The 25,080-nt window shown below is 43.9% G+C and overlaps 1 protein-coding gene across 2 annotated transcripts in view; it reads right to left on the bottom strand.

Annotated features, from left to right (window-relative positions):
* The window catches only part of CELSR1 (cadherin EGF LAG seven-pass G-type receptor 1), a 457,515-nt gene that overhangs the window by 289,029 nt on the left and 143,406 nt on the right, over positions 1–25,080 (bottom strand). For both annotated transcript variants that reach the window (XM_085654077.1, XM_085654076.1), the window contains exon 2: positions 18,100–18,738. In XM_085654077.1, the coding sequence (XP_085510203.1) occupies positions 18,100–18,738 (639 nt within the window). The remainder of the gene's footprint in view (positions 1–18,099; positions 18,739–25,080) is intronic.

The following is a 25,080-nucleotide window of genomic DNA, read 5'->3' as shown; positions in this document are numbered from 1 at the left end:
GGTTCCTGCTTTATTTTGTAGATAGTTGAGATATGTCTCAGGCATATAATATTGAGAAACGATTCAACCAGGCGTCCTCATTAATCTAAGATTCTGGGTCAGCAAAGGCTGATTTACTGTAGAGCGTTATCAGGTGCCAAATATTCCAGGTATCTATTAAATTAACGGTTTGCAATAGATCGGACAAGTATTACCGGACACAATCTAATTTCTTTTAACTTTTTTTTTTACTTTGGTCTCCACTGCATAATAATGACTTCCCTACCCCACCCCCAACACCGTCTCTTACGGAGTACAATAATAACCTTTTTCTTTGCTCAATAAACCACATCATACCAGGTATGGATTCCTTGCTCCCCATCCATTGTGTGACAGATTTCATAACAAAGGATAAATCCCTTCAGATATCTGGTTACGTAGGAGGACATGGGAATCTAGAGCTAGACAGGCCTCAAGAAAAAGTTCAAGGGAAGGAAGAGTTATTCTATAACTGAGGCAATACATTTTCCTTGGGGATGTGGGGGCATTTCATTCTCTTCCTATTATATGCTGTTTGTAAGGTATTCCTTGATATAGCCCTTTTCTGGTTGAGTATTCCGGCCAACCCATCAGTAAATAGAAAAGGCGAGATGAAGGGCTCATGGTCACTTTAAACACATTGTATCACTTCCAAATCTTCGGTGATATCCCACTCTGTTAATATACACTCTATGGTGCTGCCATGGCTTCCTGATTTAAAATAGGAATAGGGTTATCAAATTCAAACGTGCAGTTGGAGGTGCTCATGACCGGGCCAGTGTGAGAGTCAACTACCATGCAGGTCTCAAGAGATTTCTGACCACGATGATTTGGGTATACACCAGAATTAATCTTCTTCTATAAGGGCTACGAATATTGACAATAGGTTCAAAGGTGGCTTCAAAATCCCCTGCAACTACCAATACCCTTCTTGAAACCCCTTTTTATGTCTAAGTTAGTAAGGATTTCATCCAGGTGGGGGATTCTACATTGTGCCTGAGAGCTGTGTTATGCACTATCAATAGTATTAACTTGCCATCAGGGAAAAAGGTGAGTGCAAGCTGTCATATGTTCACAGATTTTGTGTCAGGCCACCTGATAGACGTCCTCTGGGGCAGAGCATCAGTGCTATAGTTGGAGTAACTCTTCCTAAATGCTGGGGTCATGGTCTGGATTTACTAAAATATGCAGATCTGTTAATTATTGATTAATTCATTCTGCAGCTTGTGGTTTCAATGCTAATCCCATTATATGACATTAAAGTAACCTTATTTTATTTATTTTTAAAGAGATGTCCTTCCTGCTGTTGCCTGCTTAGTGGTATAAATGGTATGGGGAGATATCCTCAGTACTCTCTCCCACTTGTGGAGTTGCCCAGTCTTTCCAAAATGACCTCAATTAATCTAGCTGATCAAGGTAAGAGGCTCTTCCCGCTGTACCTTTGAATCCATCAGAAGTGACCGGTAGAACGGATGAAGCATCAGACAGGGAAGGTGTTTCCCACGGAGCTGTGGAGAACATGTTGGTGCCTATCATGAAAGTATGTTTACAGATGCGAGGCTATATTTCAATTGTAGGAAAGTTGCCTTATGTGCCATAGAGCTGAACTCACACACTGTACAAGTCCTCTGTTAATTAAATTTGCCTCATTCTCAGATGAATATACGCAAATGATCGTCTTGTATGCCGACTCTCTTAGCCCAAGTTAAATTCGATCTAATAACTAACTAGTAGCAAAGTGTGACGCAGAGTATCCAATGGATTGATTTATCAGGGACCCTTGATCTTATTTTTTTTTTGTATTGTTTTTATTAGCTTTTTAGAAAAACAGCACACAGCAAAGTGTGAGGCAAAAATTGCTTTGGCTGCAAATGGTAAGTGTACATGCACAATTCTTTGGATGCAGTCAGTACGGTTGGTTCCAATGAGCTAGGGCCAGGTTTGGTGTACTACCCAGTCAGGAGGATACTCCCGTAAATCGAGGAGGTTGATCAGCCGTCAGAGTCTACGGGTTCATTCAGTGCAAGGGGTAATGTGTCAGGGACATTGGATTTCCACTATGGCTCCTACTGAATATCTTAGCAACTCCTACCAGGAAAACGAAGAGTTGTGCATCGCCTCTTCTTGACACAGTCTACTTTGATAGGTCACATCATAATTAGAAGAGATTTACATTGCAACAGGAGCTTTGGATGGCGATTTTAAAGCCTCAAATGTTCCTTCCTAGATCATAGGCATATCATTACGAGGAATGATCCATGGTACAACGTTAGAAGCAATTACATCATTTGCTAATTATGGCGAGGATTTGCCTTCTGGGCCCCCATCCCATGCAATCTATCTATATCCTATGAAGGATTACCCGAGGAAAAACACCCTCTAGATTACATTTTTCGTTCCCTAACACTATGCTGTTTAATGTGTTTAATTCCAGAACAGCCACTCCAAAATATGTTTTGACCAATTCCAACAAGTCATTGAGTTTGGCTCTGCAGTTGCACTATTTTCATCCATTGAATCCACCATTTTGCACCCTCGTTGTTGGCTTCTTCCCTAGGAGAGAGGAGTTACCATCACTTGTAATCAGTTTCCCATTTGTGCGTTCCTTATCTTTTGACTTCACTAGTGGCAAAAACGGGTTGAAGCAAGTGGCACAGGTTATAGTTATTGGCTCAGCCTATATTCTCCACGTTATCCTGTGAGAGGGGCTTTAAGTTAGAATAGTAGTTATTAGAGCCAAAGGATGTTCATTCGTCCTATATGGTGTTAGTGGGAGTGGTGGGTATTGGCTCCTGAGTCTTTTATCCCAAAGACTTACCTAAAACATTAGCTACCCCGCCTTTCTTACTAAATTTCAGTTTGCTTTGTATTTTATGTGTCATTACCACTATTGGGAAGTATCCTCCTATCCTTCCTCAATTAGAGAATGAACAAGGTGACCTAACCATGGCACACTCGGAGCCTGGAAAAGTATGCGCTGCAGTTGTTTATGCTTCTTCCATCAATTTCTGGTGTCGGGAAGTCTCTTAGGATTATGCACTTAATGAAGCATCTGCCATCAGTGGTTTGACTTCATCAACAGCCAATAACTATTAAGTGAGGAGGCACCTGAAGAAATATGACTTTTTTTTTGTTTATTCCCTCCCTTAAAGCCAAAGTTATTTTACTGCTTTCCCATAGTTAAAGAAGGCCGCTTCCGGTCACCGCCGCATGCTGCCTACTGCTTAAGCGCCGGGACACCTCTGTAGAGGTAGCTGTTTTCAATTTATAAATGTTGGTATTATTATTAATCTTTACGGTCCTTTCACAGTGGCTTTAAAGTTTTTCAGGTTTTCTTGCAGACAATCTAAAGATTGGGCGAATTAAGAGGTATGTGTATGGAAGAGGCAAATACGAGGAGGCAAGGGTGTCGACTCAACTAGCCAACACGCAAAGTTTGAGGCTTGTTCTCCAACACAGCCTCTCCTCCCAGGAATTAAGTCACAGGTGTTGGGAACTGAGTGAACCTAACAAAGGCAGGCGCATTGTGGAGTTTCCATTCCTCGCTCTTCAACAGATGGCCACAGGAAAGGGCCAATATAGGAAGCAATCCCATCCTCCTCTGGCATCTGATAGGCCTTGGACAATCCCACCCTTGGCCAAGGCTTCGCCAGGGCGTGACTCACGCATGTCCCAAATGCACCCCTTTCTGCTGGCAGGTGCTGGTGCCTATGTCAGCGGGTGTGGCTTCATGCACCATAGACTGTGGAGTCCCCCTCGGCGTGAACTACTTATGAACTTCGGCCCTGCCATGGAGCATGGATGAATGCAGTGTCCCGTACAGTGGGCAGTGGGCAGCAGCTAGCACCTTATGGTGCCGGTGGGTTTGGCCTCACACATAGAGGAGAGTGGGTGTTGAGTTGTTTTGCTATTTTAATTTTGTAGTCATATCCGTGAATCTTTACATACTGGAAGATGAGCAGGTGCCCTCTGGTCTACATGTGAGTAGGGATAGCAACAGAATGCTTTTGTGCCAAGGAGTGGTGAAGATGGCAGCACTCACATTCGATACAGTTATATAATTGTCTGAACAAAAGCATGACAAGGTCCTGGGGTCATGTCGCACCAATTCATGGGTTTGTTGAGGCTCACCATCTTCAGTATTATTGGGAAGATGGGCTTTGTCTCTCGGGTTAAGACACTGGCCGAGACATATAGGACGACGAAAAGAGAAGCAAAAGAATGTGATTATAAGTGTAAAGATAAGATATGATTTTTTAAAAAAAGATTATAAAATAGATAAATTACTTTTAGTGGCTTACAGATTCTGTAGTTTTAAGTATTTTTCAATGAGCAAACTTCTAAAGATTTTGTACGCGTGTTATGGTATCATCCTTCTGATGCCAATGTAAGGACTGGCAGGGGAAACATTGCTTCAACTCCACAGCCTAACCCAACTGAATCCGTCAGTCTGTGGAATCTGGCACCTCGAGGGCAAACTCGGACACATAAAAATCGCACAACTAAGCATATCAGATGTTTTGCCCATTTTTTTTAAACGTTTCACTTTTGCGATAAAAAGGGGCATTTTTCCTTTTTGCAGTTTGCCCATTTGTGACTTGAATAAACCGATTTTTCTCCAGTTTATATTAGACAGACTTTTTTGCCACCAGTGGAAAACTGGAAATTAAAGGATGGGCGAAAGCAAACACAATACAATATATGTATAATTTCATTTTTGTTAAGGCTCTTTTTAGGCATTAAATAAAGTTTTTTTTTCTTTTTTCAAACAATAAAAACCCTAATTCATGAAAACCTTAGCCAAAAATGGAGCGTCCCCACGCTTAGCCCAGTCTTTAACACTGGAAAAGTGTCCAAAAAAGTATTTGCTCCATTTTAGATTATGTCATCACAGCAAAAAAATAATGCACAATTATGTCCATGTTTTTCTCTGATCCAAAATTAAGTTTGGAAATAAAAATAATTTTAAGGCACACTACATACCTCATACATAAGCAGCAACAATGTGCATAGTACATTCGCTCAATTTTTAGCACCAGTCTACATATTAAACCGTATGGTTCTGAATTTGAGAAAATAGGGTACAATTAATAAATAATTAGAATAGCTGTTTTTGAAACTGATGAATTTAAATACACAAACTGTTAGGATGGCTTGTAAACAAAATAATGTGATATAACCCAAAATACGCAAATGGCATGAAAAGCGTTTTGCAGGTACCTCATATGAAGTTTTTATGCGAGGACATAACCTCACGTAAAAGACATGCGATTTACCAGTAAAGAGTAGTTCGAGCAGAAAATACTTCTCGTTGAGACATTTTATGCTCTAATAGGCTTCATTCACTCAAACGATTACGCAGAACTGCATAATAACCTTTTTGCAAGTGTCGCAGTTATTCAAATTTCACATATTACGACCTAGATCAAAGGGGAAGAAATGTGTCCTGTATCAATAAAGTACTATTTATGTTTAACATGACAGTCACTCTTCATCACATGATTGTCTCAACCTAGCTTTTCAACTAAAATAAAAAGTCTCACACAGTCAGTCATTTGCTTTTGAGCAATGTCTATTGCCGGCTTCAGACCAGTGTAGGCTGACAGGGGAAAGGTGAAGGGGCAAGAGTAAAATAACTGAAATTCCGGAGGGGCGCGACATATCTTTTTGCTTTGTAGTTTGCTCTGACCCTTAAAGTAACACATTTCAATCACTGGACCTAGATATCACTCACTCGAGCTCACAGCATGCCAGTGTTACACTAGCAGTTAGACCCGCAGGACAGTTGCTAAATTACATTTCGTGTTGTTCTTTTCATCTTGCGGGCCTGGGGTGAAACAAGCAGGCCGTGACATCTCTATTTCTGACCTGGCGGCACTAGGAAGCACGTGATTGATTTATTCACCCGCCTGCGTGGCCTCTGCTGCGGTCACGGACGGACCCAGAAGGGACGGTTCATCATGGCGCTTCTCTTACACCTGCCGGGAGAGCCACCAGCAGGGGGCACCAGCCCACCCTTACAGCAATAACTTGTGCTCCAGTGCTTCATGTGTAAAAGAATGGGTGCCAGGGCCCCCATCACGAGGCCACTGCAGCTTGCACCACCCATTACCCCTGCCAGTGGCAGCACCAACACGACTAATAACCATCGCAACTACAAGTGTGACCATTCAGACTATTGCCGGCGCCCCACACTACAAGGATGGCTTGGTGGCAGGTATTAGTCCTTTCTAATATATAGTGAATTAATAAACAACTGCTGTATTGCTCATTTTTAAACAAGACAGACAGCGTCACTATGTGGCAGCCTGTCATAAGTGCTAGTGTTGACAACCAAGTGCCGGTGCTGAGCACTGGAAGCCACCAGCTCAAAGGAATGAGTTACTTACCTGTAACTGCAGTTATCCAGTATTGGTATCTTTCATAGATTCACATGCCTGAATCATTCCCCATCGTCAGGATGGGAGTCCCCGGTACATAAATAAAGTAATGTCCCATTATACATATATAGTAATAGGCCAAGGGCCTCACATTAGTAACATCTCCATGTCCTTTTGTAAAAAGGACCAAACTCTAGAGAAGAGCCAATCAGCTATCACCACCCTCTGGAACCCACCTGGAAGGAGCTCTAGTCCCTCAGATTTTCGTAAGCACAATGCTAAGAAGGTGTATCACAGAGAACTAGGTGAGCCCTTCCAGGGGAGATGGGTGGGTTGCATGTGAATCTATGAAAGATACCAATACTGGATAACTGCAGTTACAGGTAAGTAACGCATTCCTTATCCAGTATTAGAGTATCTTTCATAGATTCACATGCCTGAATCAGAGTAGTAAGCAATGATAAGCACATTTCGGATGGTACAGCATATAAAAATTCACCAGATTACATATCAATGTAATACATAGAAAGTACCAAAGGTCAATCAAAGAAACCATTATGGAACACAATAGAGAAATGTGCGTATAAAAGAAAGGATGGTGGGATGAAGAAAAAGGGCTCACCTCTAGCGAAATAGACACCGCCTGTTCCACTGCAGCATCCTTCATGAGTTACGTATCCAAGCAGTAATGCTTGGTAAATGTATGCGGCGTCTTCCATGTTGCCGCTCTGCAAATGTCTGTGATAGGGACACCTGCAAAGAGTGCCATGGAAGTAGACATCGCTCTTGTTGAATGGGCTCGAACCGTGGAACGCAAGGGGTGGCCTGCTTGCTGGTGACAGAAAGTAATAGCTCCAGAGATCCAACAAGAGATAATTTGTTTAGCCAGTGGAAGACCTTTCCTAGGTCGACTGTAAGCCACAAAGAGTTGGTTGAATTTGCAGAACGATTTTGTCCTGTGAAGGTAGAATTTAAGGCAGCGTTTAAGGTCTAGAGATTGTAGAGCTCTTTCTGCCACCATTTGAGGATTCGGAAAAAAGGTCTGTAAGACTATAGGTTCATTGAGGACAGGACTTTGGGCACAAACTTAGGATTAGTCCGCAGTATGACCCTGTCATGTTTGAACTGAAGACAAGGGTCTTGAACTGAGAATGCATGGAGCTCACTTACTCGCCTGGCAGAGGTAAAGGCTAGAAGGAGTGCCGTCTTCCAAGAAAGATATTTAAGATCAGCTCTGTGCATCGGCTCAAAAGGGTGTTTCATAAGCTGAGCAAGAACTGTGTTGAGCTGCCAAGTGGGAGGCAGAGACTTCACTGGAGGAAAAGTCCTGAATAGGCCTTTGAGAAATTGTTTAATCAACCTACTAGACCAAAGAGAAGGGCCTGCAGAAGATCTTCTGAAACGGGATATTGCTACTAGATGAACTTTAATAGAGGCGTGAGCAAGACCTGAAGTTGCCAGATGGAGAAGGTAAGGCAGTATTTGTTCTGGGGAAGACGAAAGAGGGTGTATTTTTTCGCTTACTTACACCAGATGCAGAAACTCTTCCATTTTAAGGAATATGTCTTGTTAGTACAGTCGGCTCGAGCCCGAGCCAGAACCGCCCTGCAGTCTGGAGGAATGTCTAGGCCATGAAACTCTCGGAACTCAGGAGCCAAGCCGATAACTTGAGAGATGCTGTATCGGGATGCAGGACTTGTTCCCGGTTCATTGTGGGGAGAGAGGGAAACAGTTTCAAAGAGATCGGCGGTTCCAGAGAAAGAAGATGGAGCTCCGTGAACCAATGCTGACGCGGCCACGCCGGAGCTATTAGGATTAGCGTGCAGGGTTCTGTCTTCATTTTCCTGAGGACCCTGGGAATCAGTGGAATCGGTGGAAAAGCGTATGCAAAGAAGTTGAACCATGCAATCAAAAATGCATTCCCTAGAGATCCCCGTTCGGGATGCCAGCTTGCGAACTTTTGGCATTTGGCGTTCTGCTTGGTGGCAAATAGGTCCAAGAGAGGAGTGCCCTATTTGGAGAATATGCGGTCGAGAGTCCACTGGTTCAACTCCCATTCGTGGCATGTTGTTTGTTGCCTGCTTAGAGAATTGGCCAGTACGTTGTCTGTTCCTGGAACATATTCCGCTCGAAGAGAAATGTTGTGATAGCGTAACCAGTTCCAGATTTTTTGAGATTCGTGAGATAGTGTCAGTGAACGAGTCCCTCCCTGCTTGTTCAGGTAGTGAATCATCGTAGTATTGTCCATCCGGACGAGCACTAGAGAACCTTTGATCCTGGGAAGGAACGCCAGGAGAGCCAGATAGACAGCTCGTAGCTCGAGGAGGTTTATGTGAAGCTTTCGTTCGGCAGTAGACCACTTCCCGCTGATTCGAAGTTCTTTGAGGAAAGCTACCCAACCCTCCGGGACGCATCTGTTGTGATGACCTGTGGAGAACCATGGAGCAAAAAATGCAGGCCTTGAGAAAGATTCCGTGGACGAGTCCACCACTGCAGAGCAGTGACCATCTGAGGGGTCACTTGAATGACATCGACGAAGGATCCTTCAGATTGAATCCATTCAGCCGACAGTGCTTCTTGGAGAGGGCGCATGTGGAGGCGACAGTAAGGAACAAGCAGAATACAGGAGGACATCATTCCGAGAAGGGATTTGAAAAGGCGTACTGAGAGAGACTTCTTGGATTTTATGTGATATGCCAAATGAAGAAGTTTGTTCTGTCGCTCTTGTGATGGGAAAGCCTTTTTCAGGGTTGTGTCGAGAGTAGCCCCCAGAAAGGTTATCCCCTGAGAAGGCTGGAGAATGGACTTGTCCTGATTCAGAGTGAGTCCTAGGCGACTGAAAAGCTGCAGACAGGCGTCGGAAGACCTGGTCGCGCCGTCCAGAGAAGGTGCCTTGACGAGCCAGTCGTCGAGATAGGGAAAGACCTGATGGTGTTGCTGCCTGAGATATGCAGCCACTGCAGAGAGGCATTTCGTAAAAATGCGTGGACCTGACTTGAGTCCGAAGGGTAGGACTCGGAATTGGTAATGTCTGCCTGCCACGGTGAACTTCAGGAATTTCTTGTGGTTTCTGTGGATAGGGATATGGAAATAGGCATCCTGAAGATCCAAAGACACCATGTAGTCATTTGCGTTGAGAAGTTGCAGCACTTCTTGGATGGTAACCATGCAAAACAACTGTTTCTTTAAAAATGTGTTGCAACTTCTCAAGTCCAGGATTGGTCTCCATTTCTTCTCCTTTTTGCGCACCAGGAAAAAACGGGAGTAAAACCCTTTCTCCCATTGACGAAGAGGAACCCTTTCTATAGCTCCATTCTGGAGCTTGAGTGAAAGTTCCAGGAGTAACAGGTGTAGATTCTTGTGAAGCATAGGTAGAGGAGGGGTCTGGGGAGGTGTGTGAGTGAACTCCAGCGAATGCCCAAACTGTATCATTTGAAGAACCCAGCGGTCCGTTGTTATTTGTTTCCAATTGCTTAAGAAGTGGGAAATCCTTCCTCCAACTTTGAAGGGTGGAGAGGAGATGGAGACCGGCGGTAGAGAAAAGTCATTGCCGCCGAACAGCGTCCTTCTGTCGTCCTCCTTTTCCTCGAAAGGAGGTTTAAGTGAAAGAGGACTGCTGTTGTTGACGTTGTTGGTACTGTGGCCGATATTGTTGGTTTGAGGAGGAATAGGAAGACCGATAGTGTTGGTAGCCTCCTCTGGTGGAAGATTGACCTCTACCCCTTGAGTCACGAAAAGGTTTTTTTTTTTTTTTTAAATTGAAGGGTACCCAAAGCCCTAGCCGTGTCGGTATCCTTTTTTATACCCTGAAGAGCCTCATCAATATGCGGGTCAAAGAGAAGCTGACCATCGTAGGGCATGTCCATAACTTTTGTCTGGACCTCTGGCCGGATCGAAGTTGCCTTCAGCCAACCCTGGCGTCGTAGTACAGCAGCGCCAGCTAGTTGATGAAAACCAGTAGAGGCGATATTCATCGCACAATCGATCTTGGAAGCCGAACGTTTGCACTCCACCACGATCTTCTTCGCTTCTTCCCTCGAGTCATCTGGCAAGGTTCCCAAGTATGGAGCAATATCCGCCACATCTGCCTGTTATAGCGCCCTAATAACTCTAAGGAATTTGACGCACGCACTGTCAATGCAGACATGGAAAAAAACGTTTTCCAATATTGTCAAGTCGTCTGCCTTCTTTGTCAGGAGGAGCGGACAGTGGGGCAGAAGGGTTTCTAGATTTTCTCTGATCAGCCTGAGTGATGACGGAATCAGGCTTTGGATGTCCGGTAAGGCAGGCTGGAGCAGTGTCCAGAGCTCTGTATTTTTTGTCTAGCCGAGGTAACACTGGGGGAATCGAAGATGGATTGTGCATTATTTTTACACCCTGATCCCAGATGTAGCCTATAATAGGGACTGATCGTACAGACTTTTTGAAAGGTTCCTTAAAGTCATAAAGGAAACAATCCTGTTGGTGAGAAGGCATAGGGATCTGGAAACGCTGTGCGGCTCTTTCCAAGACATTATGAAAACCCCCGATATCCTCAGGAGGCGAATCAGCACCGAGGGCGCTGGACAAGGGATAACAATCATCCCACTCATCATGAGTCGATTGAGAATCACAGAGTTCTCCCTCCTCTTGTTGCTCGTCATCCTCATCATCTGTGGAAGTTGGAGGCGTTAGCATGACAGGCACAGACTGTGGAGGAAGAGGTGGAGGCTGCAGCCTTGACGGCGGAGAGACAACCGGAGCAGGAGACGTAGCAGATGTAGGAAACCTCTGCTTGTAGTCAGCAATCAGAAATTGGAGGTCAGAAACCAAAGACGCTGGTAGACAAACCATGGGTGGTTGGGGAGGATGGCTGTCGTCAGGATAATATGGCTGGTCTTCTGGTTCTTGTTCGTCATAGTCCGAACTCTCTTGATATTTGAAGTGGAGTCCGGAAGGACTTGTGGCAGCTCCGAACATACCACCATCGTCTGAATCTTCCTCCTCTTCCAAAAGGTGAGTCGGAGGTAACTGCTGGACCTTGCTGGGAGAAGTCAGGGCAGGTGTCAACGTGCGTTTTGTGATTTTGAGGTGGACATACATACTCTGCACTTTGGACTCTGGTGTCGTCGACGAGCCCGTCGTCGGTGTAGTCGTCGACGGTGAAGCACCAATTGGCAAAATTGAAGGAAACGTCGACAAAGCTCCCATCGACGGAGCAGTCGTCGACGGTGTCGTCGGCATCGGAACCGTCGTCGACGGTGTCGTCATCGATGGAGCCCTCGTCGATAGTCTCGTCATCGACGGAGCCCTCGGCGACGGTGTAGTTTGTCGTTGACGGGGTAGACTTCGACGAAACATTCTTCATCGACGTAGGCGTTCGTAGTATCGACGCTGGCTTGGACGTCGACGATGCAGGTTTAGCAGCCGTCGACGAAGTCGTCGACGTGGACAAGGCAGAAGATGCCCAAGCGGTGGAGACGGTCGTCGTTGACTAAGTAATCTCCACAGCTGTAGACAGGGATTTTCTCACCCCACCGTCGACGAAGTGGAACCAGGCTTTTTAAAGGTGTGTGGAACCTCCTGTGGAGAAACCTTTGTTGGGAAAGCCTTAAGGGAAGCCTCTGAAGACTTTTTGTGCGCCTACTTTTGAGGGGGCTGCGACGAAGGTCCTGGAGAAGCAACTCTGGGCCTTTTTTGTGAGGATTTTGAAGATGTAGAGCAGCCTTCACTCTCCTCAGAAGACAGGACTTGGTCGTTATCTTTAAGCCTCTGCAGCCAAATTAGAAGGCGTCCCTCCCAATCTTTTAGGGTCTTTGAAGAAAAGGTACGACATACCTTACAGTCCTTTGAGGAGTGGTCCGGGTAAAGACAATAGAGGCAGTCTTTGTGTTGGTCATCAACATGAAGCCTCTTTTTACCACAGGAAGCACAGGGCCTAAAAAGGCCTTTCTTAGGAGTATCTTCCATGAAGATATTGAGAACTGCACACAGAAGAAGGAGTCCTGAAGAAAAAAATATCACTGGAAATCCAGAAAACAAGGAAAACTGAGCAGAGCTCAGGGAGACTCCCTCAGCACGACGTGCGGTAAAATATCTGAGGGACTAGAGCTCCTTCCAGGTAGGTTCCAGAGGGTGGTGATAGCCGATTGGCTCTTCTCTAGAGTTTGGTCCTTTTTACAAATGGACATGGAGATGTTACTAATGTGAGGCCCTTGGCCTATTACTATATAGGTCTAATGGGACATTACTTTATTTATGTACCGGGGACTCCCATCCCGACGACCGGGAATGATTCAGGCATGTGAATCTATGAAAGATACCCTAATACTGGAAAATAAGCACTGTTGTGCTCCCTATTTGAGCGCAGGCCCTACAGAAGGCCTAAGAAAGGTGCAAGGTTTTTAGATCTATCCCACAATGTTGGTGGTCACTTCTTTTATGACGGATGAGACGGGCTGAGAGCTGAACTATTTCTGAAGATGTCTAGAAAACAAACACTTTATCAATGAGTCTATGTGGATTGGCTAGCGCAACATTAATTGGGAGAAAATCATGTTATTTTAGTCGATTGTTTTCCGAGGAATTTTAAACCCGCCTTGTAAAGAGTGGTTGTAAGAAGACGTATTGTAAAAATAATTATTAACATACTAACATGAATGAGCTTCGCCCTCTTCTTGAACGTAATCATCATTATTCACAAACTTGAGCACTTCGTTTTCTGCACTTCAATGCTGTCAAATGACTAAGGCCCTGATTACAAGTCTGTCGGACTCAAGGTGCTATCTATCGCACCTCATGAAAAATACAAAGATACTCCAGGGTACGCTATTTATAATCTATGATCAATAGCACCTATTCTGAGTCTTTGGGAAATAACATGCAGAAGTTGGTGCTTAAAGCACCAAAACAGCATGTTACTGTGAATGCCGTAGAGTTTTCCCCTGTTAAATTTCGACAGGCTTGACGTGTCAAAATGTAGTGAAGAGAGGTATTTAATGCACCCAGTGATTACTGGATGCAATAAATACCACCCAACTCGGAACTCCGACCCATACATACTCAGGGCCTAAGTCCTGCACACTACTACTTTAAGCCCACCAACTGAAGGGAAAACTCGTAGCTCATATGGAGTTCCATTCCCAAGGCTTAGAGAAATAGCACTCTGGTTTCTTTGAGCTTTTCTTCTACTATCCACAGGTGGCAGCTAGGGTTTCATGGGCACACTTTCCTACTCTCATGGTTACAGAGGATGGTGCCCGGAGGGTTGTACATTATGCATTTCAATCTTCTAAAGGTACTTACTTTCCACCAGCAAGATGTTTCCAGGTGTTCAACAGTGATGTAGCTGACAACTACTGGCCCACTGACCTGTTAGGGAATAAGCTGGTTCGATCTAGACGCAATGTGTCATCTTTCAGACACAACCAGGCGGCTTTTAAGCTGGCAAGTGGTTTAGGATCTAAAGACTGTTCAGTTAAGTGTTCCAAAAATTGGCATTATAAATGCAAGTTTCTCACATACCCTAAATGGAGCTATTTCTAGCTCCTAAATTAATCAATGGAACTCATCTTGAATTCGACCAAAACCTTCCTTACACTTCTAAAAGAAGGTGAGGAACATTTGACAAGGTTTATCTTCCTTTCAATTGAAATCCCAGGATATACACCCAGTCAAGGAAACATGTCCAACTGGAAGGAATGCTGGGAAAAAGTTGCTCAAAGGTTTGTCCTTCCTGCTATGAGAACAAAGCGCTACAGACCTTGAGGACCAGGCCTAAACCAAGGCTCTTGGAGCAGGTCCAAATGTTTGGAGGAGGGGTTTGATGGGTAAGGCTACCTTGAGAAATGTATACCCATCTTCCACACAAAAAGTTTCACATAACTTTACTTAGTGGAGGACCGTTTTGTGCACTTTAGAAAAAAGGTCCAGAATTTGTGCACAAAGAATGCAAGATATTCCAACCCACAAAATTAAATATAATTAGTTTTTTGCTGATTTGTGTGTGAAATGTTTCAGTTTGAATGCTGCCATCATTTAAAATGAAGGCAAATGCAAGCGATGATCTACTGTTTAATATTTTACAGTATACATATGTATAACTTAAATTACAATGTTTAATTAGATGTTTCTTCTTGTAGGCACAGACAGTTTCTGAAGACTTAAAGCAACATGAGTTATTATGAACACCTCACCCTTCAGCAGCTTCAGGAATCTGGCAACCAAATCAAATGAAATTCAAACATTTCTTGTTACATCACTAGGTTCTTAGTTGAAATATCAACCCAGAATGACACATGAAAGAGGTATTTCACACTTTGTTGTCCTTCACATAAAACACTACCAAATAAAGTAAATATATACTATAAGTAAATTAAACAGAGTCAGAATTCAAAACTGTAAAATTTCCCTCTTAGCCTTAGTGTCCGATAATCTTTAATAAACACAAGATTGATCAGTTACTGGTGTAATCATTCAAATAACTGGGATGCTTATGCAATCATACAATTTTTCTACCAACCATACCATAACTACCATCACTGAATACTTGTGTCATTGCTCACATTCTTTTTTTATTCCTACGAGTGCATGGGCTACAGGAGAGTGGTACAAGCAAACAACTCTTCTAATACGAACCATCATCGGTTTTAATTGTATTCTTAAACACGTTTACCATTTTTGGGCCACTGAGAATTTTGACCACTGCTCACACCCCACAGGAACCTTCACCCAGTCTTCAAATTGCATTTCAAGGTCTTTCACACAGTTTCTTTTCTCGAAATACAAGTGTCCCTTTATATGCAGTTCCTTTCGTTTCATTCTCCCACTTCATTGAACTTGACGCCTTTACACCATCCCATCCACCCAGGACACAATTTGGTATTAGCAGACATTCCCATGAAAAGCTCAAAAGGAAGCTTTTCCAGTGGATGATGAGACGTGATATGCTGTGATCCATTCCTGTAATTCCACCCTCTAATCCAAATTGTTTACGCTAGCCAATTGTATGCTCTCTTTCAAAACCTTGTTAATCCCCTCCGCCGCCCCACTGGTTTCAAGATGATAGACTGAACTCTTCTTTTGTTGCATTCCATAAAACTTTAAATAACTTTCCATCTCAAAAGAACAGAAGCGAGGTCCATTATCTGACCAAATAGAATTTTGATAACCCTTAAAGTTTTCTTGCACAAGTGTGCTAATGCCTGTGGAAGAGATGTCCTGTACACATGCAACCTCTACCCAGCTTGAGTAGAGATACATTAACACACTGATTGGGCGTGAGATGTTCTGCACTCAAAGGTCCCACTATACTGCTACCCCATCCCATGGAAAGGTTGGACGTTTTCTACACACCATGGGCATTTATCTGACATGTAACACTTTGTTGCTACTGTTGCATTCCATGCAACCCCTACTATTCATTCTACTTCTATTCCTACACCTGACCACCATACATTTGAGCCCAATCTTTCTTTGGTCTTGACTATGCCCAAGTAACCCTTGTGAGTTGAAGAGAATTGTCTACTTAAATCTTCTGGAGGTACAAGTCTTGTTCCCCTCAACAAAATGCAATTATCTGCAGACAAATCCTCTTTTCATTTCTAATTTCCACCATTCTCCAGCTACAGGTCCCATCATGTCCTCACAGACAGTTCCGTTTTTCTTCTGTAAACTCATCTTGTACATCACTATTATCATCATTCATAGCTAAGTGGGAGAAGCAATATGCTGGACAATTCTTCACTCCTGGTAGATGCACAATATTGAAATCAAATTCTTGAGCTATCACCCACACCTCCTTGTTCTTGAAGAAATAGAATCTAGCACCTTTTTCATGAATGTATCCTCAAAGGTTTGTGGTTTGAATGGACTTTAAATGTAGTGCCCCACACCAAATTCCTAAACTTCATCAATTCTGAATAAATAGCCAGAACTCCTCTCTCTCTATGACAGAGTAATTGAACGCCTACCTTCTCAAACAATGTGATGCACAAGTGATCAACTATCCCCCCTTGCCATTTTGTAATAACAGCACCTACACCTTTGAAACATGTACCAATTACAGAAAAACTCTAATCACCAGGCAGACATGTCTGTACACTGCATCATACAGATCTTCTTTTAGTGCATTAAATTCCCCATGACAATCTTTGTTTAACTTAAAGTTCACCCTCTTGCACAACAAACTCCTCAGGCGGACAGACTTATCTGCATATTCCTTTATGAACGTATTGTAACATTCCACCATACACAGCTCTTTTAATTCAACAATGGCATTAACTAAATCTTTCTTGGTCGAGACGGATATATGTTGCCCTAAAAGATTTACCTCATGCACCCTAGACTTTCACTTTCCTTTTCTGAACGTCAAACTTGCTCTCCTCAACATACTCAATCCCAAATATTCTCTCACATCATGTTTATTCATTGTCTCACCACATATCAAAAGATCATTCTGATAACATTGAATGCCACGTATTCCACTCAAAATGTAGGACATCAATCTCTGGAAAAGTGAAGCTGCAGATTTGAAGCCAAAAGGCATGTTTGTTAATTTATATGCCCCCATGACTGTGATAACAGCTGTCAAATCTTGTGAGCAACAGTCTAAATCCACTTGATGATAAAAAAAAGGTAAACCAAGCATTGTGGAAAAATTGCCCCAGTAGAGTGGTCACTATCTCATCAATGTTGGGAAAATGAAACCTATCTAGTCTTCTGTCACTTTTCTACTGAGAGCTCCAACATCTATGCATAAACAAATCTCGTTATTTGCTGTCTTGGCTACAACTATCGGTGCCAATTATTCCATTGCCTCTACAGGTAAAATTACTACCAGGTCATTGAGAAAATCTAGTTCAGTACTCACACAGTCCTGTACACATACTGATACCCTGAAGTAGTATTTTTTAACATGTTATACATGCTATTCCGAGTTATTGAAATGGGAATGTGGCTGTACATGTAGAATCTGTATTTACTCCACTGTATTCCAAGTGTTTAGTTGTTTCAAGGCATTTTTCCAACAATACATTGTAGAAAGTTTTGCTGGTAAAATCAATTAGGTGCAAAACTGCAGTGGTGAGATAGTTGTCGAACAAATCTAAATTCCAATCCCTGTGTAAATTCCAATTACACAGCACATGGAATATATAGTATTGTCTATGTATTCAGAAACTTCCACTTTGTTAATGGCACAGGCTCAAAGCGCAGCAAGGGTGTCCTTGAAAAACAAATTTTTACATTAAGTGTGGATAACTGTAGCTTTGCAAATATCATATTTAGCTACCATTATGAGAGGAGGATTTATATTGGAACCAATTTTTTCATCTAGCAGAAGGATTACCCTTTCTAATCTATGTGCATTGAAATGCTCCTTTTGTTAAAAAGGCATGACCCTTTTTAAATGTACATATACAATTCTAAATAGCAAAGCAGGGGCACAAACTGAATAGCCTTATTCGCATTTTAATATGCAGTTAAACATCACTTACATTAAATGCTGGTAAAATCTGGCTTAATCTTATCACAAATATAAATGTTGTGGACATTTTATGGATTAATAATCAAAGTTCATGCAATATTTTTTTCTGTAAGAGAATAACAGCAGATAGATGACCTATTTAGGATCAACATTTAAAAAAAAACATTATCTGTGGATTACACAATTGAAACATCAAATGACTGTCAAAATAGAAGATATATTTAAATGTGCCCATACCTGTGAACTCTTCATGGCATTCACATGAGTATCCGCCCTCTCTACTTCGACACAAGCCATTCCGTCCACAGGGGTTGGAGTAGCACAAATCGATCTCAGTTTCACAATAGTCACCAGTGAATCCGGGTGGACACCTGCACCTCAATCCATTGATTGGATGGATAGGACGGAAAAGAACTGTGTGTGAGCTGATAAATGGAGCAGAGCTGTCAAATTTCAAAACAGAAACGCACTTCATGTAGTTTTCGCAAGGCTCCCGGAGGCAGATATTATCATCAAATGGTAGGACCCGCTGGGTGGAGATCATGGTTAGAAGAGTTCTATTGAGGTAGATCTGCTCCTGGAGGTCCTCCGATGGAAAAAACTGATTCCGAACCCCACCAGGAAGCAAGGCTGAGAACGTCACATTTAAGATGTTGGTGCTGACGTCAGTGTCATTTTGTATATTGAAGACAAAGATTCCATCCTTGGTGGTAGACAGTACTGTTGCCACACCTTCCACAAAGAGTGAGAGGAGCGGTGAGAGGAATCTTTCCTGGGACATGTTTTCCAGTCGGACTGTGATGCTGTTGGTCAACATGTCATCAGTGATGATAGTCACCCGAAGGGTACAGTATGCAGTGACACTGTGAACTCCATCTAAGGATCAAAAGGTAAAGAACAATGTAAGACAAAAATCCGCCAAACACCAATGCTGCACAATAATCCAAGCAAACCAGTTAAAATGTGTCTGAACAACTATGCTTCCCACAGTAGTAATGTGCCGTTTCCCTTGGTAATCCTAGTAGTACACTTACAAGTTAACACAGAAAGCCTTCATAGGGCAGAATGTATTAGTCTATGACCAGTGACCAATGATTCTAGGCTTGGGCTTTCCTTTTGCACACCAATCTTTCCTGCTAACATAGTCCAATTGGCTTCATTGACAATATTCAAAATTACCACTGCTAGATGTATTACATTATTAAATAAAGTCTCAAAGCTGGAGCACTATTACCAGGGTGGTTTGAAATCATCAGGTGACTGTAGACAATATTACATTTATATGGTACTTATTATTATTTTTTTAGGAAGAATTACATAGACCAGACATTAAAATTACAGATCATTAACCGGTACCAAAAATGTTTACCAAAATCAACAGACCAAGTATTTTCAAATTAGAGTACTTCACTTGCTCCAGTTTGACATGAATGTGACAGTGTTTGCCCCCCTTGAAAACAAAGGATTTTAAGTCTGCCTCCAACAATAAAGCAGGGAAATGTTTTTGACAAAACTTTATTGGGTACAAAATTCAGAAAATTTACAAAAAACGTTTCACATACAAATTACAGATCCTAATTGAAAGGAACAACAGAATTTTAAAGAACGGAATTCACACAACAACATGATGAGAGCAGGAGGATGCAAAAGGATACAAGGACATCAGGTCAGTCCTACTACACATTGACTCTAGGGGAAACTGCCTTTATAATTCAAGTTGAGCCATGCATGCCGTTTCCCTGCAAACGTAACAACGCTTTCCTGAACCACGCATCTGCCTTAACCACGCCTATTTATGGTTAAGGCATATGGTGGTCTAGTGTCCGGATGGGTGGGGAGAGGAACAGGAAGTGTCAGAACAGGAAGCTCCGGATGCGGACAGGTAAGTGGGGCTGGGGCCGGGTTTGCTTGGGGTAGATTTTTTTTAGGAGTGGGGTCGGTTTTAGGGTAAAGGGCAGGTGGGTTGGGGTAGCTTTTTGAAGGAGGCAGGGTTTTAGGGCTCAGGGCGGGGTGGGGTCGGGGTAGTTTTAAGGGCTGGTGCTGGGTTTGGTGGGTGGGGGGGGGTTTAGGGCCCAGGGTGGGGCAGGGGGGGGTCGGCATAGTTTTTTTTTTATAAAGGGGCAGTGTTTTAGGCCTCAGGGTTGGGTAAGGGTAGTTTTACGGGCAGGGAGGGGGCAAGTTTTAGGGCTCAGGGCGGGGGGGGGCTGGGGAGGAGTCGTTTTTGGTAGAGGGCATGGTTTTAGACCTCGGGCGAGGGAAGGGGTAGTTTTAAGGTCAGGACGGAGTCGGTTTTAGAGCTCAGGGAGGGGGAGGCTGAGGTAGGAGGCAGGATTTTAGGGCTTAGGGCTTGGAGGGGGAGGTCAGTGTAGTGGTAATTTACCACCCATATCCTTTTAGCAAATATGCCTTTATGATGAAATTTGTTGTAAAGGCATGCGTGGTAATGGAATGCATGGTTAAGACGTATCCTCTGTTGGGACCACGTTATAGAGGCACTCGTGGTTCAGCCATGCGTGCTTCTGTCATACAACCAGACTATAGCAGTCCCACTTAAGGAGTTGAGACACATTTTGCAATAAGGCCCTGAATAAAATCAGTTAAGCCATAAATACAATCAAATTAGACTAGTTGTCAACCAAACTAGCAATGTTGAGGCAATGCAATACAAAACTCACACTAACAATGTATGAATGCTGGATCAGACATTAACTGCAAAAGACGAAAAGACAGAACCTGGCAGTGGGACAGCATCATGCCCCCATAAGGGGGCAGGAATTACACTGGACAGGATCCACCCTCCTAGTTACCCCCATCTATGAGATTCTGTTTTTAGGTTTCGCCTGAGCCAGCACATGCGCTGCTCTGCGAGACGTTTAGTAAGTGGGGTTTTCTTAGTGCTACCACACGCTTTTGCTGGCCTAGTGCTTGCGGATACGCGCGCACCTGCCAGCTTTCAGCGCCCGAGGCACCATCTGGAGCGCGAGAACTTTCACTTCGCGCGCGCTTGTTAGGACGTGTGCCTTGCTCAGCAGTTAAGGAGTTAAAAGGAGAAATGGTATAACCAATTAAAATGTACCACTACATGCATGGTTGCACCCACTCCACTTTGCTTGCAGCCGGGCATTGCTCTTCGCCATTCTCTCTTTGGTTTATGAACCATGCTTCTCGGAATCTACATTTTTCAATTGGATTTACGCGACTGATCATGTTGTGAATTTATTATTCACAACAAATCCTGCGTTTTGCTGCGACACTGCACTCCAAGACACATACAGACGGACTGCCAGTAGACTTTATTTTGGATCCCAGAATCATAGGCGGTACGGGTAGATACCATCCTTCCTTGAGGGGGCGTGAGTTGCAGTCCCTGCCACCCTGCTATATACCCTGCTAAGCGTAGAGTAGTACAATCGATGATTTAACGTATTTTCTCAGTGTTGTAGTTTGTGATTTTAAACTAGGGCGTTCTCCAGCATCGAAAGAATGCTGAGCATATCTCTCTCCACTTTCAACTCCCTCATTATGTCACACATTGGTGCGTACCAGAGCGCGAGTGCCTCCTCCCACGTCGGTTCTCACTTCAGCCCCCGCCTCGGAGCACACGTAACTTGTTTTTTTTTGTTACCATCCTGCTATAACTTTGAAATTGAAATACGCTCTAACTTTGCAATACGCTCATCTCCATTCCCCCCTCCTCACCCACATCAGGGACGGCCACGAAGCGGGCGCATCTACTTAGCCACTAGGACATCCTCTCCTCGCTTCAACCCCCCCCAACACGGAGCACACGTAACTTGTTGTATTTTACCATCCCCCTCTAACTTTGAAATACGCTCATCTCCATTCCCCCCTCCTCGTCCACATCAGGGACGCCCACGAAGCAGGTACGCTTTTAATTAAAGAAATCTACTTGGACGCTTACTCCTTTGCACTCTCTCTCCCATCTATGCCTTTCGTGCATATTTTTTTTTTTTTAAACCGGACACATTGTCTGCTCCATTCCTCCCTCCTCACCCACATCAGGCACGGCCACGAAGCAGGCTCATCTACTTAGCCGCCCCGACAGCCTCTCCTGCTTCAGCCCCCCACCCCTCGGAGCACACGTCCGCTCAGGGAGCCTCTCATCACTTCAGCCCCTGCCTCGGAGCACACGTAACTTGTTTTTTGTTACCATTGTGCTATAACTTTGAAATACGCTCCAACTTTGTAATACGCTCAAATCTTGTGCTGGCCTACCCCTTCTGAACTGGATGGAAGCAGCACCTGAGCGTGATGGCCTGATTGAGCAGCTCGCCAACGCAACAGAACTATGTTTTATACCCAACGCATTCTAATATGGAATTATACTATTACTGCACTCTAGAACATTGGTATATTATACATTTTTCGAGCTTCACCTTGCACGACTCAGTGACTCATGGAAGCACCTTCCCACGAGTCCCTCTCACTATCAAAGAACAGTCGTGACTTTGAGGTTGTGCATGGAAGTTGTGACCAGCTTGTCCCTTCAGCCCCACCCCACCCCCCATCTCCTGAACCAGTCATGACGCTGCTCCCTTGCTGTTTGTTAGTAAACTGCATGAGGGCAGCGCCATGATTGACTCAGTCAGGCACTGCCAACGCTCCTTAGGAGACCTGGGGTCTGTGACTGTAGTCCCCCGGGCTCCTAACATTGCTGTAGCGGCCGGGGTTCAAGTGCGCATGTCGGGCTGGTCACAGCAAGGCACCCATACGACCCTGCATGCACACTTCACCCCAGGCCCACCTGAACCTTTGTCAAACATTTAATTGAAGCTCCAAGGTCCCTCTACCTACGCCCCCGCGCCTCGCCTCACTCTCATGCAAATTGCAAAAAGTAAGCAAGGCAAAAGTCTGCCCAGCCCAGGACATGCCGAAATAAAAGCAGTGCACTCAGCGTTGGCACTGCAGCTTAAACATTTGATATGGGGCCCGGCCGGCCCGGAGGCAACAAAACAAACAGGGGGACAACTCTCCCAGACCCAAATAAAGAAACCGCCACTGAACAATTGGACAACTGAGAGCCCTGTGTTAGCCACTGTAGATGACTTCCTCAGTTGACGACCCCCTAACAAGGATTAGAATATATGGCCTTTATGATTACATCTGTAACAGTCGCATTAACTCAGAGAGAATTCTCAAGAGAGAGGAGCGGGCAATCAATGAAGGGAATGGGTTTGTAGAGCTGCAGAAGAGGAGAAAGTTAACAGCAACATCAAATGAAAGTAAAAACATAATGGTAAGGAGATCAGATCAAGAAACAAGCATTGTCATAGCCAATAGGTCTCGCCTTTGGGACCTTATAAGTGTTTAGCCATGCAACAGTTGTTGTTGCACCAAGGATATTGTGCTGCATAACTTAATACTTATAAGGTCCCAAAAGCGAGACTTACTGGCTATGCCAAAGCTTGTTCAATGAGCAAACAGAGTGCCTGTAAATTGAAAGGGAGGGAATCTTTCTCATGGGACCTTGAAACCAGCCTTAGGAGCAGAGGGGGTTAGTGGCAAGCCATTCTCCCTTAAGGTGCAAAGGAAGAGGCCACCTCGTGAGCTAAGTTAATGTTAGAGGAACCTCTTTCTAAATGAGTCAGGAGCCCCCAATTTCAACAATTCATACACCTGCGATGTCCTCCCAGTTCCACATGAGCAGGGTCCATGCCAGACTTTCCAAATAACAATTAACCACATGAATGAGTTCCTTTTATTTTATTTATTGTATGTAAATGCATCTTATTTGGATGTCCGAAAATCTGGCATGGACACTGACCATAAAAATAAGTGCCAGGGCTCCCGTCAGGAGGCCCCTGCAGCTTGCAACATACATTGCCCCTGCCAGTGCTACCAATGATAGTAACAACACAACTATTAACCAACACATTCCCACAAGTGTGACAATTCGGACTTTTCCAGGCTCCCAAAGTTATATGAATGACTTGGGCGGCAGGTAATAGTCTTGTTGGTAATATCTAAATTAGCCAGACAGTGCCACATTGTGGCAGACTGTCACAAGCGTTGGTGCTGACAATTAAGTGCTGGTGCCGAGCACCAGAAGTCACTGGCTCAAATGAAGCATTGGGCACTGTCCTCCTGGAGCAGCAATCATTACCCTCGCCACAGAGAAGGCTGAATTTTGTGGAGATAAATCAATTAATACATGAAATAAAATAACCGAAAAACCAGTGCCTGAATATAAGAAAAGAGATTGTCTATGGTTATTTATTTGTGTTGCTCTTTTGCATCCACGACGGCTCAGTCCTTCCCACGTCTCTGAACCCCATACAGCTCTGACCCTCACAACCCATGCAAAACAGCAACTGGTGCTTAACAAGGGCTGAAGTCAGCCCTCTTGCAAGCCACACATGTCAGTGAAAACCCAACATGTAACTCTAGCAGCCTGCCTCTATGACCCCGTCTCTATGACCCAGGAGGCTGTAAACTTGTTTTCAATTAGAGCGCCTGTGTTATCGGTGAGGTCTCACTTGGCTGCAAAGGAGTTCCCTACAGCCTGTGTAGATACACTTTAATTAGCTGATGTGTAATCTACAAACACGCCTTCCACAATGAATTGAAATGAAAACAATTCCACTGCTACGGCAGTAATAACTGATATGTTATCTGCTTATAATCAGCTACCGGAGATATGGTTCGTGTTTAATTTCGCCACTGTATTAACAGTACTTAATCTGAGTCGGTGTTTACAGGTGGGGCCCACCGGCACTCATATTTGGAGAGAAGCACATTTTTCATCAACAGACTTTGACCCAGAACAAAAGACAGAATGGCAGAAAAAGAGAGTAAGAGCAAACAAGAAAAAAATGAGAGAGAAAGGAAGAAAGCAGGGATGAAAACGAACCTGCAAACTTGAGATAAAGGGGTATGCAGTGTGTGGTAGTGGATGAAGGAGACATGAGATGGAAACAAGACTAGACAGTCTTGGTATTGGTTAAACCCGACATTCGGCAGCAGGCTCCTCAGAAAAACTTTGTGCAACAGCAAGTTATTGTGGACTATTCTATGGCTTAATGCTTCACATGTTTAAATGTGACGCGCTTTTCACTCCGGTGCAGTTTGAAAGAGCCATGGGGGACACATATTTGATATCAAGGCGCTGAGAACAATTATGCTCCATCGGTCTGCGTTTCCAATATTTCTAGGACTAGGTGGGGAAAGACCATGACGGTACAGGGCAAACATGTTTTA

This window comes from Triturus cristatus, chromosome 4_1 (assembly GCF_964204655.1).
Source record: "Triturus cristatus chromosome 4_1, aTriCri1.1, whole genome shotgun sequence".
Taxonomy (NCBI): domain Eukaryota; kingdom Metazoa; phylum Chordata; class Amphibia; order Caudata; family Salamandridae; genus Triturus; species Triturus cristatus.
This window is presented reverse-complemented; position numbering and strand designations above follow the sequence as displayed.